Source organism: Drosophila subobscura, chromosome O (assembly GCF_008121235.1).
Source record: "Drosophila subobscura isolate 14011-0131.10 chromosome O, UCBerk_Dsub_1.0, whole genome shotgun sequence".
Classification (NCBI taxonomy): domain Eukaryota; kingdom Metazoa; phylum Arthropoda; class Insecta; order Diptera; family Drosophilidae; genus Drosophila; species Drosophila subobscura.
The window spans coordinates 3,116,863-3,135,811 of record NC_048533.1 but is presented as its reverse complement, the minus strand read 5'-3'; the positions used below and the strand labels follow the sequence as shown (position 1 = coordinate 3,135,811).

At 47.6% G+C, this 18,949-nt stretch overlaps 1 protein-coding gene across 4 annotated transcripts in view; it reads left to right on the top strand.

Moving 5' to 3' along the window:
• The first annotated feature begins 492 nt into the window (after positions 1-492).
• Positions 493-18,949, top strand: part of LOC117898024 (alpha-protein kinase 1) — a 51,573-nt gene continuing 33,116 nt past the window's right edge. The window contains exon 1 of one of the 4 annotated variants that reach the window (XM_034807160.1): positions 493-736. In XM_034807160.1, coding sequence (XP_034663051.1) covers positions 713-736 — 24 coding nt within the window. In that variant the 5' untranslated portion in view covers positions 493-712. The remainder of the gene's footprint in view (positions 737-18,949) is intronic. The other 3 variants (XM_034807159.1, XM_034807157.1, XM_034807161.1) reach the window with 3 other exon arrangements.

Genomic DNA, 18,949 nt, shown 5'->3' with positions numbered 1-18,949 from the left:
AAGGGTGCCTGCCCAAGGAGCTGTACGGAGAGTGGGAGTGGGCTCCCCCTTGAAATAGGGTTTGGGGTTTTTGTGGCTTTCGCCTGGCATGTTCTGGCCTGGCGGCTTTCCACAGCGCAACTGAAAATACGAAACGGAAAACTCAGAGCGCGTTAGCAGCAGCAGCAACAACAAGGAATGTGCGCATGTGGCAGGGTTGCCAGGCGGCGCCGACAAGTCGGAGTCGAACGAGTTGCGCCACTCGGCTGACGAGCTCTGGCAACCCTGGCCCGGGGGCTGGCTCACCAGCCAGTGTGCTGGCCTGGCTAAAAGCGCCCCGTCCATTCAGTACGAACTCTGCACTTCGCACAACAAGACGCCAGCGACCAGCGACGACGACGCCATCGGCGCGCGGCCACAGCCACAGAGCCCGAGCAAAAACTACGTAAATTTCCACAGCTGAAAGCAGCGGAAAAATCACCAGCAAAGAAAAACCAAAACAAACCGAAAAAGTGTGTGTTAGTTTTGTGCAAAAACTGAATTAATATCTATAAATTCTGTAAACACTCAGTGCCTCTCCTCCCACTCTGGCAACATGTGGAGCTGGGGCTAGAGCCACCATTCAGTAACAGAAAAAAGGCGCCAAAACCATTAAACCATTGCTTAAATCGTTCAAACTGAAGAGAGAGCTTACCTCCAAAGAGCAATCCTCCTGCTGGAAGCATTCAAAGCAATGAAGATGTGGACCGAGGCCAATGTGAGTAGATCAAGTAGATTAAGGCTTGTACATTATGTGAAGAAGGATTCCTTGCATTATGGTTCCAGGTGATCGTTAGCATGATCGTTGCCTGATCGTTTAGTCATGGAAGTGTGAGGGCACGTCACACGTTCGCTCTTTCTTGTCTTCCTGTTATAAGTGCCTGATCCTCTTCAGTCCACCTCTACAGTCGTTCCTTTGTAATAAGACCTTTCATCGATATCGATATCGATGCCTTGCAGCCTTCAAGTCAGCTGTAAGCTTCCGTTTCCCCTTTGCCGCCCTACCCCTTTGTTCGAATCCATGATTCTCATCTATGATGTTGCCTTGTTGTGTGTTTGGTTGCCTTGATCTTGTTCTATGATCTGTTTTCGTATGACAAACATGTATGAGGTGCTGTGCCTTGGCTTTACCTCTCTTCAGTCTTGTTCGATGACAAACTGTTTCTTGATTTCTCTTTAGTTATTCCTTCCGTTTTGTTTCTGCCGTATACATACATAATCGCTTTCTTTGTTTTGATTACTGAGTTTCTTGCTGTCCTCCTCCGTTATGTTTTGTGCGCCTCGTTTTGCCATTTCCCTCTTACCGGCAAAAACCAATTGAAAAGCCATTTGATTGAGAGAGAGCCGAATGCCAATGCTCAATGGGAATGGGAATGGGGAATTGGGGGAAGCAAGAGGAAAGCCTCGATGGCTAGCCGAGGGGTGCCTTGTGCTCTCCGTCGAGACATACACGCATCATCCATCCATGTGGGGGCACGGATATGGGTACGTCGTTACGGTACTCGTAGTAGGCACGCACGCACAGCACGTCATGCAAACCCCACCGCCCGCCCGACCGCCCACACACCACTTCAACCGATTCCGCTTCGATTTCCATTCTCCGATGTTGCACCTCTCACTCATCGTTCACCTACCTCTCGGCCCCCCACTACACACTCCCAATCCACCTCCTCCGAAGTAAAGTAAACAAAAGCCAACAACAACAGCAAATGTGCTTTTCCTCTCCTCTCCTTCTTTCACTCTGTTTTCTTTCTTTCTTTTCTTTTGCTGCTTTTGTTGTTGCTCTCAGCAATTAAATGAAAGTTTTTCTGATGATGTGCTGGCAGAGGGTGAGGGGGAACGTGTGCCACAGCAGGAGGGGAGTAGGAGGAAGAGCAGGCATTGTAGAAGCCGGCGAGCAAAACAAAAACTGCAAAAATGTCATATGCATCAAGCGGATGGAGGGGAAGGGGATGCGTGGTGTGGGCGCCAGTAGGTGGAGGGTTGGCAAGTGTTTTCAATGGGTGGTACTGTTCCTGCCCCGTTTTGGGTGGGGGTGTGTAAAGTGCATTGGCTTTTAAGACTCCTCCTCTGCAGGCGGGTGCGGCATTTCAGTCGTTTCGAAGTTTTCTGCCCAAAAAAAAAAACGAAGAGAGGAATTTATTGAAATAAACTTGACCCACAATTGCCTCAAGTGGTCTCTTCCAGCGCCTCTCCCTGTCTCAGCCACTCTGCGGGACAGTTATTCCCCACTTTGGGCAGATTTTCCGCACAAATGGATTTTAAACTGAAGGATTTCCGATGTGAAAGGTGGGACAGGAGGCTATTGGTATGTAGCAGGATAACAGGATAGGAAATGCATATTTTAAATGCTTCTAGAATCTAGATCCACCTTTTAGCTACCTCTGCTGTTACTCTCAGTAGATCCTCCGTTTTCAGATCGAACATCTAACATCGAACTGTTTACCATTGTAAACAGTGTCCAGTCTCTCTTTCTCTCTCTCCTCTCCACCCACTCGATCCACATAAATGATTAAACCGCAAGCCAGCAGCAGCGGCAACGGTCGTAAAACGGTAAATCAACAATAAATACAGTCCACGAACACACACACACAACCCATTTAAAGAATCGCACACTTGTCCTTGACACAGTGACGTACCAAACGTCCAAACGGTTGTATAATAATAGCATCATGACTTGCGCTTGCCAATGGTCTCGTCGTGGTCCCTGTCTCCCTGCCCTGCCCTTTGAAACCTTTCCTTCTTGTGGTTGCTCAACGGCAACGGGTGGGTGGGGCAGAGGCAGAACTCATTTTCATTATCGGTTCGGTTCTCGGTTCTCGGTTCGGTTCCGTTCCCCATGCAAATGAAAGCCTGCCCCTTTGCCGGCGCATACCTTAGGTCAGTTTTTCGTATCATAAAAAAGCACACACACAAACACACACAGACGCAGTGAGCGACTGACAGAAGTGGCAGCAGCAAAAACCACAGGCCGCAGTTGTGGCAGCAACGGAGGCAGTGCCGTCGGACAAACCCTTTTTTTGCGACCTGCAAATAAATATAACGGTTTTATGTGTATTTACCATTTTACCGCCTTCCAGTGGATATGGCAATAGTAATGGCTCCCTCCTGCTCCTCCGCTGATTTTGATCTGTTTTGGCCCATGGCATGTTCAAGAGATGGTAAGGCAGTGCGAGAGATTGGCCCTCACACTTAACCATTTTGTTTTGCCTTTAACTTACATACCCTGGCTATTCCAATGCTTTAGCATTGGTACTTTAGCTATTCCTGCTTTGCTTATGCTCTGCTCCCGACTCTTGTGGCCAGGCCATAATTTATTGGCCACTTGTTTCTAAGCGACGGCAGCAGGCAACGTCATGAATGAATGAATGCGAGAGTGAGTGAGTGAGTGAATGGCACTCGCTAATAAGCATCAAAGAGCAGACACAAAAGGGCAAAAGCAACAGCAACCACAAAACTATGGAGTGAGGAGGAGGCCGGTCAGGCCAAAAGCAGAGGCATCGGCAGCGGCATCGGCAGCGGCAGAGCTAGAAGCAGCGACGGCGGACAGCACGTGCTAAGCACATTTAACGACAACTACGGCAACAACAAGAGAGAGAGCATAGCAGGAGTGTCTCGAGCAAGAGTGTGCTGGCAGGGGGGAGAGGGCACAAAAACGATTAAATTAAAAACCAAAACAAACTAAAGAAACGTTGCCGCGCAGCCAGCGTCAGGCAGAGCAGAGGCCAAGGCAGCGCCAAGGAGACACACACACACTTACACACAATATAAAAAGAAAATAATAAAAAAGGCAAAGCGGCGACGCAAGCAGCAGCAGCAGCGCATAATAAACGTCAATTTAAAATGCTAAAAGCTTTCGACGGCGACGACGTCAGCAGAGGCAGAGCAAAGCCGGCGACAATAATAATAATACATAAAACAACAAGAGAGAATCGCCGAAAGTTAAGAAGTAAAGAGAGACATACAAACACTCGCACACACACACACCTACGGGACGGAGAGCAATAAAAAATAACCCTTTTTCCGGTTTTTGTTTTGCTTTGCAGTTTCTAATCAAGAGAAAAACACACGAAAAGCAAAACCAAAAGCTGTACATAAAAAATGCCGCTACTTTGGAGTGGATGAAGGCGGAAGCGCTGGAAGAGGGGCGGAGACTGAGATTCTTTTTTTTTTGTTGGGAATTTAACATAATCAAAAGGGGTTGACGAGAACATGAGGTGGATGGATGGATGGTGGGGCTTTTGGGGTCGCGCAATCCCTTTCATGTTGTGCCTGCGAAACAGCCGAGCAAAAGGGAATAGGAAAATTGAGATTGAATTGCTAATAAAGTTCTTTGAGAGGACAGCAGCTCCCATATGGTTGCGCACTTGTCAATGCAATCGAGTAATTGAGAGCGCGGAATTCCACTCGCAGCACTTTGAGCGTAACTCAACGAAAGAACTCTCCGTACATAATAAGACATGGCGAATGGTTATAAAGATTCCTCTTATTTGTGGAACACTTAAGATAAAGCGAGCGGGAATGAATGAATGAATGGAAAGCCTTACAAATAAACCGATTTGTGGCTATTCCATTGAGTGCTTTCAAGGCCAACTGTTTACTACGAATCATTCATGGAAACAGACAAGTTTTCACTATCAACCCACGCCACGACGATTAGCCGAGAAATGGCAATAAAAGCAAAACAAAATACAAAATACAAAAAAATCATCTCCCCATCATTTACATAGCGATCGAAAAACAAAAGCACATCTGGATTGGGGTTGAGGTAGGGTCGATATGCCGGCCGGGTGTCATAAATAATACCGATTCGACTGATATTATTAGCTAAATAAATATGTATGAATGAATGGGAATGGAAAGAAAAAAAAACAAAACGAGAAGGAAGCAGGGCAGGCGAACAATCAGCGTGGCAGAAAGAGGCGGATATAGAGGCGGCCTCAAACATGAATGAAAGACAATGAGGCGCCGCCGTAAGCAGCGCTGCCTGGCGTGAGAAAACCCATTCAAATTGTCAAACACAAGTGACAGCGTCGGCAGCGACAGCGACAGCAATGTTGAACGTAATGATCGGCCGCCTAATAAATGACAATCAAATGGAAATGAAACGACTCAGAGAGTGGGCCGGCCAGACCAGGCCGGAGAGGGAGACTGAGTGAACGAGAGCGAAAGTGTGACTTCAATTAGAGGCTGTCTATGCATTGCATGACCCAAATGGGATCGCGAAGAGCATGCAAATTTGCGAGAGCAGAGCTCGAGTGGATTGCATTGTTCACACGTGAGGGAGAAGCATAAACGATTAAGTGCAAGCACGTGGGAGAGTCTGAGTGGAGGAACACGCTTTGCTGGGATAAGGCTAAACGGGCAATGGCTACACTCAGTTGAGAGAATTCCGTTGTTCCTATCGCATATGTTGTATGTATCTTGGTCCACTCAACGAGGCTATGCATGTAAATTGTGGGTAAGCTCCCTTGCTCAAGAGTTTCCTCAACTGCACCAGCAGCATCTCAGGACACCACCTCTCTCTGTTCACTCGACTAATCTGCAATCTGTTTGACGCTGAGAGCCACAACAGCTGTGGCCCCAACTTGCAACACAAACAGCTCCCCCTACTCTCACGACAACCCTTTAAAGGTCGCTGGCGATGGACTGGGGAAGGGGCACTTGGCAGTACGAACAGGCGTAACAAAACAAAAAAGGCGACGTTCTGAGCAGAATTAATAAATTATAGACGGCAGAGCAGCGCAGTCGCTGCCGACGGCTACAGCGCTGCCCCAGACATTGTCCAAAAGCAAAGCACAAGTAAAGGCTGCGCGCAGCAGAGGACAGGGAGTCACGTGTAGCGAAGCAAGTGATCAAAACAGAAACGGAGAAAAATCGAATTTATTATTACAGAAAAGCAATAAAATTAATCAACAATTCAAAAAACTGCAAGTGGTTGTCGAGATGGGGAGGGGCAGAGCAGAGCACAACAGAGCTGTTTCTGCGGTTGGTTTAATAACCCGAAAATAAACGCGAGCGAGAGCAACAGAGATGCCAATAGTTAGTGATTCGAAGGCAGGGGCAGAGCATGAGCAGACCCAGAAGCAGAGCGACAGAGCAGATCAGATGAAGTAGAGCACCAGACGTCGTCGTCGTCGTCGTCGTCGTCATTAAAACAACATAAAAAGTAATAAATAAATATGAGTGTGCTCGAGAGGGAGCGGGGAGAAGGGGAGAATGAACGACCTTCAACTTCCTACCCCCTGCGACCGAGATAGACAGACAGTCTGAGTAAGTGCGAGCGAGTGAGTGGCGGCGCTACCTGTCCGTCTGTCTGTCAGCGATGACATTGATAGCTTTAACGGTATACGCTGTACAAAAGGCGCTCAAAGAGAGCTAGAGCTCAGAGCTAGTGTGTGACTGAGTGTGTGTGGGAGCGAGTAAACAAACGGCATAAATTAAACTCGTATGCAACATGTGTGAGTGCTGGGACTGTCTGAGATTTTTCGGCTGGCTGCTACGCTGCGTTGGGATGCTGCTCTCGCGGCGGCTAACTGTTTTGCATATATGCAAATCCCAGGCCAGGCCAGGCCAGGCAGCACCAGCCATGCACCTTGCAACCGCGTCGCGAATTCGAACGTGTTTGAAGAGCGTGCTCTAGCTGGCCCCCACTACTGCCCGAACTGCCAGCATGTTGCATGCCATAAGAAAAAGAAACAGCAACAGGAGCAGCAGCGGGAGAAGCAAATTAAACTAATAAGCGTAAAAGGAACAGCGAATCGCAATCATAAAGTAAAATTGCAAAAGAAACAGACACACACACAATACATGCATACGTAGAGCGAGCAACTGCAGCTGCAGTGCTGCGGCAGAGACGCCGCGCTGTCGTCGTCGAGACACAACTTGGACTGTCGAAATCCATTATAACCTCAATCGCATTTCTTCCTTCGAGTGGCGCGGACATGGACCCAAGGCAAAGCCAAAGCCGCAGCCTCATCGTCAGCCAAAGTGGGCGGATGTGGACTTGGTCCCCTCCCTTTGTGTGGTAACTGTAAAATCATAAAAGAGACCTCAGCTGAGAGAGGGAACGGAGCAGCAGTAGCATTGGAGTTGCATCCTGCACCCCGTACGAACCCAGCCCAATCCAACCCAACCGAACCGAACTGCAACGAGCAGAAAGAGAAAAGAATAGAAGAACCTAACCCGCTTTTGGCTATGGCAAAACTCTAATCCGACAGGGACAACCCGGACAGGCAATGGGAATTGGCAAGGGCTAACAGAGTGGGCAGGTGTACAGGATAAAGAGGTGGGGAGGGGAGTTGTGTTCTAGGAATGCAAGCTTTCGGAAATTGAAACTGGCATTAGGAGAGTGACACTGAAATGGGAGCCAATCATGATGGTATGCATAGGAAGCTACAAATATCAAATGCATGTAAAATGAATATCTATTGGTCTCAAATATATTATTTTGCTATATTTTTAATGTTTCCTTAAGTTCATATACAATGTATATATGGAGGAAAATAGGAAAATCTTTCAAATTCTTTAACAATTTAAATGAAAAATCGTAACTTACTCGTATTTTGTCTCATTTGAATCTTAATACCCAAATTGACAGATCGTAGGTGTTCAGTAGTTCATGTTCTACAAATGGTTTCTCTCATTTTCCTTTTCGAATATGAATTTCATTGCATACTTTCAGGTTCCAGAGCTTGTCTTCTAGTAATCTTAGAATTTTTAGTGTTTTTGCACTCTTTTTCTAGAATTACGGTATAATGGTACACGGGATTCAATTTTGAAGTAAATCTGACCATATTTCATTACTCAATTCGAATGACTCAGTTTGTCGGCAAGCTGTAGTCGATAAATAATTTACTCTATTGGAAAACTGATCTTGTGAGACTACTACTATAACTAATGTATGTACATAATTCTTAAGGAGTGTCTTCTATAAAGGATCATATAAGATTCACATAACCTTATGGGATAGCCATGGGTTCGGCAACCAAATCCCATGTAAATGAAGCATTCTATTTCCGTGTGCCCAGAACTGATAGTGACCCAAAAACGAGTCATGAAAGAGTAATCAAATCATCACACGAAGCCCAATAGAGACAACAGAGCAATCTTCAGTCTCCGCTGCACCTGATTTCAGTTATCAATGACTATCGGAGTTGGCCCCAAGAGATGCGATATGAGAACACAGAGAGTATATCATCATTCCGACATCGCAATTCCTCCTCCAAGAAGCGGCGTGGCACGAGCAAAAATAGCCATCGCTGAGTTGCGCCGCGAACACAGAGGCATTATTAATGCCTTTGTTGTTGTTTGGATAAGTTTTACTCAATCGCATCGGGAGAGTAGAGGAGACGAGTCATCATCCACATTCATATTGGAGGCGAAGCGATGCGTGGCTAGGCGGATGGGGTATTTGGTGGGGCGCTTGCGAGTCTCCAAAAATAATGCCAGCTAAAAGCAACAAGATATGAAAACAACAACAACAATAAAGGAGGCGGAGAGCACAAGGCCAACAGCTGGTCGCTCTAGTCTTGGGGCCCCGAATCCGAATCTGCCTCTTCATCGACATCGACATCCAACATCTCCGTGTCTGTCGCGGTCTCGGGTCTTCATCTCGCTCCGCCACTGGCATCATCATATTCATTCCGTTTGCTCTGTTTCGGCTTGGCGTTCCACATTCGCATCCAATCCACCATCCACACACAGCCACAACGAAATCCAGCGAACCTGCAGCGGGGCTATTTTTCTATACCCTTTAAAGAGGGTATTCAAATTTTTCGAGCAGATGTTTTGCAATCTTCTATAAATAAAAGATATGCATAGAAAGATGACGTGTTCCCATAGATCTACCCCCACATCGAATGACTCAATTATCTTCATACAAATGTAGATCTCCTAGGGTATCTAAAGCTTCGTTTTCCCCAAAAAAACATTGTTCCTTTCTTGTTTTTAGTGATATTTCGAGTAACTAGCACAACAGCAGAGTAGCGACGATGGCACCAGCAGCCGACCAACCGAACATGTTCAAAGTTTCTCGGATGCGACGGGACGGCCAAGAGAACGACGATACGAACCAGCCCAGCTAGCGGACAACCAACCTAACCTCCTCCACAGCACACTCTCATAAAACTTTAATACAAAAATGCTGCCAAACATTTGCCCACCCCCGCAGCAGCAGCCCCAACAGCAGCAGCAGCATCAGCATCAGCATCGACTGAACTGAGAGCGCGACCATTACGCAGGGGCCTCTTTTTCCCGTGGCTGGGGCCGGTCCGACCTGACACTCAACTCGTCGTCGTTTGCCGTTCAGCAATTTCATTTCAACATGTTTCTAACAGAGCCCGAGACCGGAGCTGGAGCCAGAGCCACAGACAGAGCTCCCAAGCACCGAAACCCAACAGATCTTACATCCAGCGACGGTTCGCTCCGCTTCAGCAAAAGCATCTTAAATTTTTTTTGTGCTTGCCTCGGCCCCAGCCCCAACCCAAGCACCAGCACCAACAGTGCCAGTCCGGACCCTCCATGGCATGCCACTCCACACTCCACCCGCAGTCGACGTACTTTATAGTCTTACTTTGTTGGTTTTCTACCCACAAGTCTTTCTCTTTTTCGTCGTCGCTCCGTTCCGTACGTACCCAAGGCAGCCCAAGAGCCAGAGCCAGGCCATAGCATAGTCAGAGCCAGAGCCATAGCAAGAGCCAGAGCTGGGGCAAAAAACCGAGGGAAAAAGAATTTTTTTTATAGGTATTATTTCGTTCCCACATACGACGGACGTCGTCGTCCCACAGTCCCGTCCCGCATTTAGACGGGTGGGACGGACGAACGAACAGACAGTCGAGTCGGCTGGGTTGGCAGGCGGGCGAGTCGCACAGGCAGGCGAACGAAACGAAACGAAACGAGAATGAGTCGGAATGGAAAGGGAAGGGATGGGAAGGGGAAGAGAGAGAGCGTGGAAGGGGAATGAGTGAACAAGGGTGAGATGAATGGTGCGGAGCGGAGAGAGGAAACGGGCAGAGGCCGTGACAGCGTCAGCGCATGTACATATAAAACTCGATACTATGTGAGCCAGGGTTGTCAGGGCTTTTGAAACTAAGGAAAATACGTTTGAAATGAAAATATAACAGAAGTCATAGAATCGAAGGGATATTGATTTGAGATGAAAATTATGTTTGGAGAATTATCATTTAGAGTATCTTAAAGTTTAATTTAATAGTAGCAAAAAGTGATACAGTAACATACGTATGGTAGAAAAATATAAAATAGTGAAACCTAAAGGAATATGTTTTGTTTTATCACAACTGAATTCGTGGACTTACTTAAGCTGGTTTTATCCGAAACAAATTATAGTTCCAGTCTCGAACAATCCCACAATCTTTGCCCCAAGACCCCAGCAAGAGTTCAATGCCGTTGGCCACTCAGACAGTTGGCAACCCTGCAGCACTTGTATTGCTGTCGACGTTGGCGTCGTTGTTGTTGCTTTTGCTGTGCTGCTGCTGCCTCTGCTGATGTTATGCCGCCTGTCTGCCAACCAGCCTGCAATCCCTCCCCTTCCCCTTCCCTTTTATCCAACTCTACAGCCATCAAGCCATTTGCCTCTGACAGCGCACACGATGCGACGCACATAGATACTGATGATGCATACATATGTATACCACTCGTACCCGTACCCGTACCAGAGCCAGAGCCAGAGCTATGTACTTTTGTAGGTTATGTGTATATAACAGCGGTCGACGGCGGCGAACGAAGCAGTGTGAGTCAAGCATTGCGATTGTGGGAGAGAAACGAGCTCGCTTCGTGTTTCGCTCTTCTCTTTCTGTTATGTGCCTGTGTGTGCTTGGGGGTGGGTAGGACTGTTCTGTGTAAATACAGTGGGCCCTCAATGGCAGCACAACTTGTGTTGAAACGACAAAACTGGAACTCGTAGCGAGGGTTCACTGTGAGCACTGTACATAAAATGTTAAAACTCTGATTATGAGGATGACGTGGGCAAGGGAAGCGCGTAGGTCGAGGGGATGAGAAACGACAGCACAGCAGAGGCAAAGGCAAAAGCAGCAGCAGCAGCGGTTGAACGGAGAGAAGAAGCAGAAAGCAGCAGCAGCAAAAAAAGTTTCAAATGGAAATTTTGAATTAATGAACGAAACGAAACGAAATGAACTAAAACTGGTTTCATTTGTGCTCTGCTCTTCTCTTCTCTGAGCTAGAGCTCAGAGTTGTTTTTTGCCCCGCTTTACCGCTCTACCAACTCTTCGCTTCTCTCTCACTCTGTCCACTCTCTGGCTTTTGTTACTGTTGTTGTGCCGCTTTCTTGGTGCGTTTCTCATTTGAAAATATTTTCGCCTCGCCCCGAACGAAAGAGGCTAATTAAGCCAAAGGAATTTCTCTGTAATTTTCAGGCGGCGGCAACAACAGCAATTGAGTTTTCGAAAACTTGTCGTCAGCTGAGCTCAGACTCAGAGTAGGAAGTCATCACCTTCTCCGAGAACTTCTCTTTGCGATTCGAGCGACACGATCCTATCCGTCGCGAGATCTCTGGTCGCCGTAGCAAGCGTTGTATTTCGCCGTAGATTTCGTTTCGACTTGAGTTTATTTTTGTTGTACTTGTTGTTTTTGCCCGGTTTTCAAGGCAATCAGGTGCAATAGTTTCCCACTCGTTGGTTCCGAATGGTCGCCTTTTCATCTGTTTGCCGCTGCTTCGGCTCGGCTCTTGCGAAAACGGCGAAACAAAGCGGAAATGAATGGATCGGAATCGGATCGGTTGGGATCGGATCGATTTGATGACGGCTGTGTTCGCTCTCGAACAAGTGCAGAAACGTTTGGAGCGTGTTCTCTATGAGTTCGATTGCCGTTCAAGCCCCGTTCCAATGTTATTATTCTGCCTTTTTGCTGTGTTGCTTCTGCCTGTGCTCGGCCTGTGCCTTTTTCCCTGATTGTTCCTTGCACTGCGGCCGCGATGCCGACAGCGGGTTGCTTCCTGTTCGAATGCTTTTTCTTATCAGCGTGCCTGCCCTGCCTGTGTTATGCTATCGGTCAGGGTCGACGTCGGGGAGGTGCACAGCAGGTTGGCTCTCTGCTCAGCCTCTGCCCTTGCCTTTGCTCGTCCGTGTCCGGGTCCTGGTTCCTGCTGACAGATTGTATAATTGGCGTTGAATTGATTTGATTGCAGGCACTCTTTGTGGTGCGCCTGTGCCATCGATCGATATGTATTATGCATGCGATAATTGGTAATCGAATGGAAGGTCCATCTCGAAAATGCGTTTTTAAGAGAGGGAGGGAATGATGTAAACATCTGGATAGTACAGAAAGATGCAAGTTCTGGTGGTCTGTTAATGTCCAACTTTATTTAATTTCATTTGGTTCAGTCCTGCTTTGGATGTAGGTTGAAAAGTGCAGTCCCGACTTTGTGCCAGTTCTCCTTTGGATGTTCTCACCGATAACTTGTTTAATGATTATTCAAATTGCTTTTTAATTATGAATTTCGTCTATCGCTTATCGCTTTCCTTCAACTAATCAGCCGGCCATCTTTTTTGGCACATTTTTCGCCATTTCTTGTTCTCTTGGCAGATAAGGATAGAACTACTTTCATTGAAAGTAACGCAATAAATAAAGCACTTTTGTACTATCGATGCTTATGCGGGCAGATAATGTTCAATGGGGAAAAGATTGTCATTGCGTAATTTGAAGAGTGAATAATAGAACGGGTTCCATCTGGTAAATTGAAAGTGCGTATGTCCTGTCTCAGAAACTAAGACTTATTCTGCTTTGCCGGACCCACAATTTTTGACGGAATTCCCCCGTATATTGTAAGCTGCCTTCTCCCTTCGCAATACGGAATACACTCGTAATCCGGCTAATGGAATCCAAACATTCAACTGTGCCACAAGACTCTACGAATATGCAAAGCGGCCACCTGTTTTGGCCAAAATGATCTCCCCGCTGCGTCGTGCCGCCTCAACCATTGTTATGGCTGGTTGGCTGGTTGGCTGGTGGGCTGGTGGGCTGGTGCCGTGGTGCTGCAGTGGGGCCCAGGTCCTACTCCTGTCCACGGCCATAAATTCGCATTCAAAACTCGTCTAAATCTAAACCGAAGCAACATGTGTGTTGTTCGAGAGAGAGTGAAAGAGTGAGTGAGTGCCGGCAAGAGCGTCGGCGGTGGACATGGTCGAAAGGGGATGGAGCGATGGTGGGTTGGAAGCTTTGGGGGGTGCCGTGCCCCATAGCATATGTGTGTGAATAGCGAATGCTGGCAAAATATTTGCACGACGCAGCCTCACACACGCACACACACTCGGTATGGCGGAAAAGCTGGCTAACTGCGGGCGCAGAGGCAGAGGCAGAGGCAGAGGAGGCGCGCGTGTGGGCGGTTGCGCAACGCCGACGCGACGCTTGCATTGAACTCGGAAGTAAACGCAATAGAAATAGAGAGAATATCCCACACTGAAACCAGTTGTTGGCTGTTGGCTGCTGGCGACGCCATGCGACGAGGAGGAACATGCAACATCAACATCATAACATATTCAAATCGCCAGCAGAGCGACAGCAGCGACACCGACAGCGCTGTAACCGACAGCATAGCCATAGCATAGCAGAGCAGCGCAGCGCAGCAGCAGAGCCCATCGGAGCTTTTACTCTCACGTGAAAACCGAAATTTGTTTGCGTTTTTCTTTTTATTGTTGCATCGCGTCACGAATTAAACTAAACAAACAGCGGAACACGGCAACCGAAAAGAAGCTGGGGAAAAGCCCCGACTAGAAGATGCTCTGGTTTCTCTCTGCACTGCACTCCATTCGCCTCATTCATTCAATCATTGCGATCAATCGGTGGTAGCCCCTTTATCGACTCTAAAAGTATGCTGCGGAAATTGTCCACAAAGAACAGAGCATAAAAAGATCAAGGGAAGAATATTGCCTGGTTGAGGCAAGGGCTGGTTTCTTATGGAATGGTGGATTAGTTCTCCAAAGGGAGATATGAGAATACAAAATAATTCCCAAAAACTACAATGGCTTTTACTTGATCTATCTCTCTATTTCTTAGAAATTCCACATTTGGCTATTGGCAGCTCAGAACTTTGCATGCAAAGAACTCATAGACTCCTGCGACTCCTGCTATTTACACAAAAATCCCATGTTTAGGAACTCTTCACTTTGCTATCTATGCATTAATCGAACTCACAATCAGAAGATACCTACCAGTTGCATGCCTCGTAGTCATAGTCTTACTACTACCTTTTTGCACCGTGCCACATCGTGCCCGGTGTCGTGGCACAGCGTACCCGTACCCGTACCCGTACCCCTTTCGATTGAGTAAACGTAAACCCCCGATTTCTCGCTCGCCTTGTTCGCAAAAATAATGACATCAGCGACAACGAGAGGCACCAACCAAAGCACCGAAGCAGGATGCGGCAGAAATTGGTTTGTTTGAGATTTTGGGCTCCGTTCCGCCGTTGCCGCTGCGTTGTGTTCCGTTTTCGAGTTCTCTCCTCGACTCGAAAACAATCATCAGTCAACGTTTGTCCACAGCCTGCGTCGGACTGTCGCTGCTGCTGCCCGTGCCTGACCTTCAATCAAAATTCGCTTCAAATTAGAATTGGCGCGCATTTGGTTTTGGCCATATGCAATTTTTTGTATTTGGGGCCCAAGAGATAAGCTCCGGCAACGGCAATCGGCAGCGGCAGCGACAGCGGCGAAAACAGCAAAAATGTTTCAAGGCGAAAACGCAAACGCGAACGCCGCCGCAGCAGCAGCAGCAGCAGAGAATATCTTTTGCTTTGGCTGGCTGGCTGTCAGTCAGGCCAAGCAGTGCGTCGCATAAAATAGCACAGAGCAGCGCGCACACGGCACACGGCACACGAAACGAGGCCCAAAAGTACCTGGCACCACCAAGGCACAAAGATACAGATACAGCCGCAGCCACGGCTACGGCTACGAGAGCCAGGCCAGGCCAGGCCGGGCCAAGCAACCAGTCAGTCAGCCAGCCAGCCAGCCAGCGCCAACATCAGAGATACAGATATGAACGGAGCGGAGCGGCGGCAACTGAAATAAACAAAAATGTTGAACAAAGCAGCCAGAAAGCAGCAGCAGCAGCAGCAGCACCAGTGGATGAGGCAGAAGCAGAGAGACGGCAACTCTGTGCCGTCGCTTTGTTGCTGTTGCTGTGCCTTCGCTTCGGCACATACCACACCGCACCGCACACCACACCACACCACACACAAAATGAGACGCTGCGTGTGTGTGAGTGCGCATGTGGAAATGTACCTTTATATAAACGAAAACGAACGAACGACCCGACACACTACACGAAATCCCAACTGACAAGCAGCCAGCCAGCCGCACATACACTCTCGTCCGTCTCCCATTTGCACTCATGAGAATGAGAAACGAAACAACACACGTGTGTGTGTGTGTGTGTGTGTGCGATTGTGCTGTGCTGGTGTGTGTGTAGACTGTTAGTCAGCATTTGTGGAGCGTCCAGGGTTGCCGGATGGCAGCAGAATTGACTCATGCGAACGGCAGTTACTACTGCGAAAGTGGGTTGCGTTGCTGAGCGATGGGAAAGTTTTTGGGGAAACTTTGGACCTGCCATAGAGGGGGTTTCTTATTATAGAGTAAATTTATTGATCTCTCATCTGGGAGGGATACAATTAGAATAACTTCATTATAGCAAAGCATAAATGGGTAATATTTATGAAAAATTAACAGAATCGTTGATATCATTGATCCTATATTGGGAAATATTTCATGTTCTTTGTTGTACAACTTTTAGGAGTAAGATCTCTTAACAAATTTGGCAGGTTTCTAATGAATTCAGAACTTATTTGAAGATTTAAAAAACAAAACACAAAAACGTATCATTTTTAAACAATACCTATGTATATATTAATTTACACACTGCTAGCTATAGTTTCCTCAAATGATCATTATATGAGCTTCTATATGTTGTAAATCCTTTCGTCTTCTACTGATTGTTATCCCAATCGACCATCAAATCGTTGCCGTTTCCGTTCGGACACATCTGGCAACGCTGCGAGGTCTCTTTTCAAATAAACACCCGCTCCCACAACTGGCGGCGCGAACGTCAACTCAACCGTTTGCACAACGTCGTTTCAACGTTTGGTTTTCTGTTTCTGTTGCTGTTGCTGTTGCTGTTACTGGTTGCTGGGGCTGTTCGTTGCTGTATTCCACTGAAATATTTGTGCTGGCAATGCCGTTGCCTTGCGCTACAGCTGGCAATGCCGTCGCGCATTGTATACGTAGCCCTCCCTCTGCCTGCACTGCCGCCGCTCGCTCAGCCCCTGCTCTCCAGAAACTCGTTCAGTTTCAATGCTTTTTACATAAGTGCGCGCCGAGAGTGGGAGCGAGAGAGAGCGCGCCCATGGTCTAGCGTCTCGCTCTGGCTACTCTGCCTGCTGGCTGCCTCGAAACAGGGGTGCATTTACTCGTATTCGATGCGATTCTGGGTGTGTGTGTGTGCGCGCGAGTATCTGTGTGCACGCCAAGGCGTATCTGTGTGCGTGCGTGCTGGTTTGCCGTTGCCGTTTGCCTGCTGCTTGCTTCTTGAACAACGACCGACCAGTTTATTTGTGATTTTAACACGGCAGCCAGAGGTTCACGTCGTTCTCTCGCTCCGTGTGTCCGCCAGAGCCAGAGCCAGAGCTCCAATACGAAAACGACGTAAAAATCACCATCAGCAGTAGCGCGCGTAATTCAAAGTTATCATCATCAAACAGTCCCAATAGCAATTCGAGACAAAAGTGCTCAAAAATAATAATTATTAACCAAATTAAATGTGTAACTAAATTACGCGAAAAATACAACAAAAATCGGAATAAAAAAGTGACCAAAAACTGAATGTTAAACGGAGCACAAAACATTATAAAGTTTATAACTTTGAATACTGAAATTAGCCAAGAAAATGTCATCTGGTGTTCAGTGCTGTGTTGCCGCGTTGGTCCAGGCGGCAGGCTGCTACTCCTCCTGCTCCGCCCTGGGACACCTGCTGGCCGCCCTTTGAGACCGCCAAAGGATTCTCCCATTCTCCCACTCCCAGTGACTGAACCGCAGCTGGAGAGCGATAGATCTGGACACAAACTACCGCAAAAAGAACTTTTATTCCGTTTAACGTTTCCATCCATTGGATATAAACATTGTGAACTTTAACTCATCCTTGAGAACGGCCCAGCCGAAAATGTGCACAGAGGTGAGTGTCGTTTTGAGATGATCTCCAAGTGGATCTCTCCCACTTTTGTGTGATATTATGTGTTTGGGATCTAGACGATGAATTGCAAGAGATTGTATGGCATGGAGTATGACCTCATATGGGTTATACACTGAAGTGTGAGGGTTTTCATGGATTACTTTAAGATGGTGGACACTTTCAACTGAATACTATGTTTCTGCATAGTCTCTTCTTGCTCTCTTGAAGTAAAGACAGCATTCCCGAAAGTACTGTGATGTAGGAAATGCTCTGGTAACTGAAGATTCCCTTGGATGGGAACGAAAGGAATTAAGAAATCTGAAGATTAACAGTCACTGGCAGGGAAAACCTTCCTGGGACTTCAATAGAACTTAATACCAATCCCGTTACTTGGAATTAGTCAGCTGCTGCTGCCCTTCCCTCTCTCTGTGGAGAGCTTTCTTTATCAGCAACTTGAACTTGCCGCAAGTTCAGTTTCAGACTTTGATAAGAAGCAGTACGTCTGTGTGTGTTTATGTGTGGGTGGCGGAGCTGTGGGGGCTGCTCTTCTACTAGCAATTGGGTGAATCATTCAGGTGGCATGCCCCAGCCCGTCCATACACCTGCAACAACAACAGCAGCAGCAGCAGTGTGTGATGGTGCCTTAGAAATGCGCGTAGTCGTAGCCTCAACATGTGGTTTGTGGCCACTACCTCCTCCTCCGCCTCCTTCTACTCCTCCGCTCATTGGCAATGCGTATGTGGGTGGTGCCACAGGAGTGGGTGGCGTGGCATGACTTGGTTAAAGGATAATGTGTGTTGCAAGCTTAGGCTGAGGCGACTGCCGCTTGCCATTCCACATGTAAACAATGCAAAAGTTGCACGTGCAACGAGCCAGAGTCCATGGCACCCCACCGTCTTCCATCCCTCTCTGGCCAGGCACCATGCAGCGCCATCTATTGGCACACATTCGCAATATGCTAAATAGCCGCTGCTTACGTCGCTGTCGCCGGCTAAGCTGCTGCGCTCCTCAGTCGGCAGCAACGTCTAATGCAACAATTGGACATCGGAGCAGCAGCAGCAGAAGCAGCAGCAGCAGCAGCAGCAGAGACAGCTGACTTTTGGGCCCCCGTTTCGTTTAATTAATTACATGCACAAAGCGCTCTTTTTCGGCTCGTTCTCTCTCCACTCTCTGCTTGTGTGTGTGTGTGTGTGTGTGCTCTCTCCCACTCGCTGGCCGTGCTGATGGTTGGGGGGTGGGGTGCTGAAAAACAGCAACAAACTTTTTGGCGTCGGTCGCCTCGTTGCCCGTTTCCCGTTGCTCTGTCGCCCGTCAACTGCTCTGTTTACGTTTTCTCTTTCGTTTGCGACAGCGCTGCCGCCGCTGCATTCATTTCTAAGTTCTGTGCAGAGATGATGGGCTGGGTAGGGGAGGGGAGGGAAGGAGAGCCTTTTATAATCCATGGGCCTCCATAATCGGGAAAGGGTATGCATCTGTTTGAATGCGAGTTGGAATTTCCTCTCCTCAAAGATGTTCATTAACACTTTCATCTAAGGGCATTCCCATATTCGTCACGACCTTCCCCCTCCGCCCAGTGGCTGGCTCTGTATCTTATTCCTTCTTTCTTTGCTCTTCTTTTTTAATTGTTCTTTATGGTTTTGTGCTGTGGTTGTTGTTGTTGTTGTTGTTGCTGTTATGGTTCTTCTTCTCCTTTCGTTCGTCTGGTCGGGCGGTGGGGCATTTTTTGGGGTGGTGCAAAATT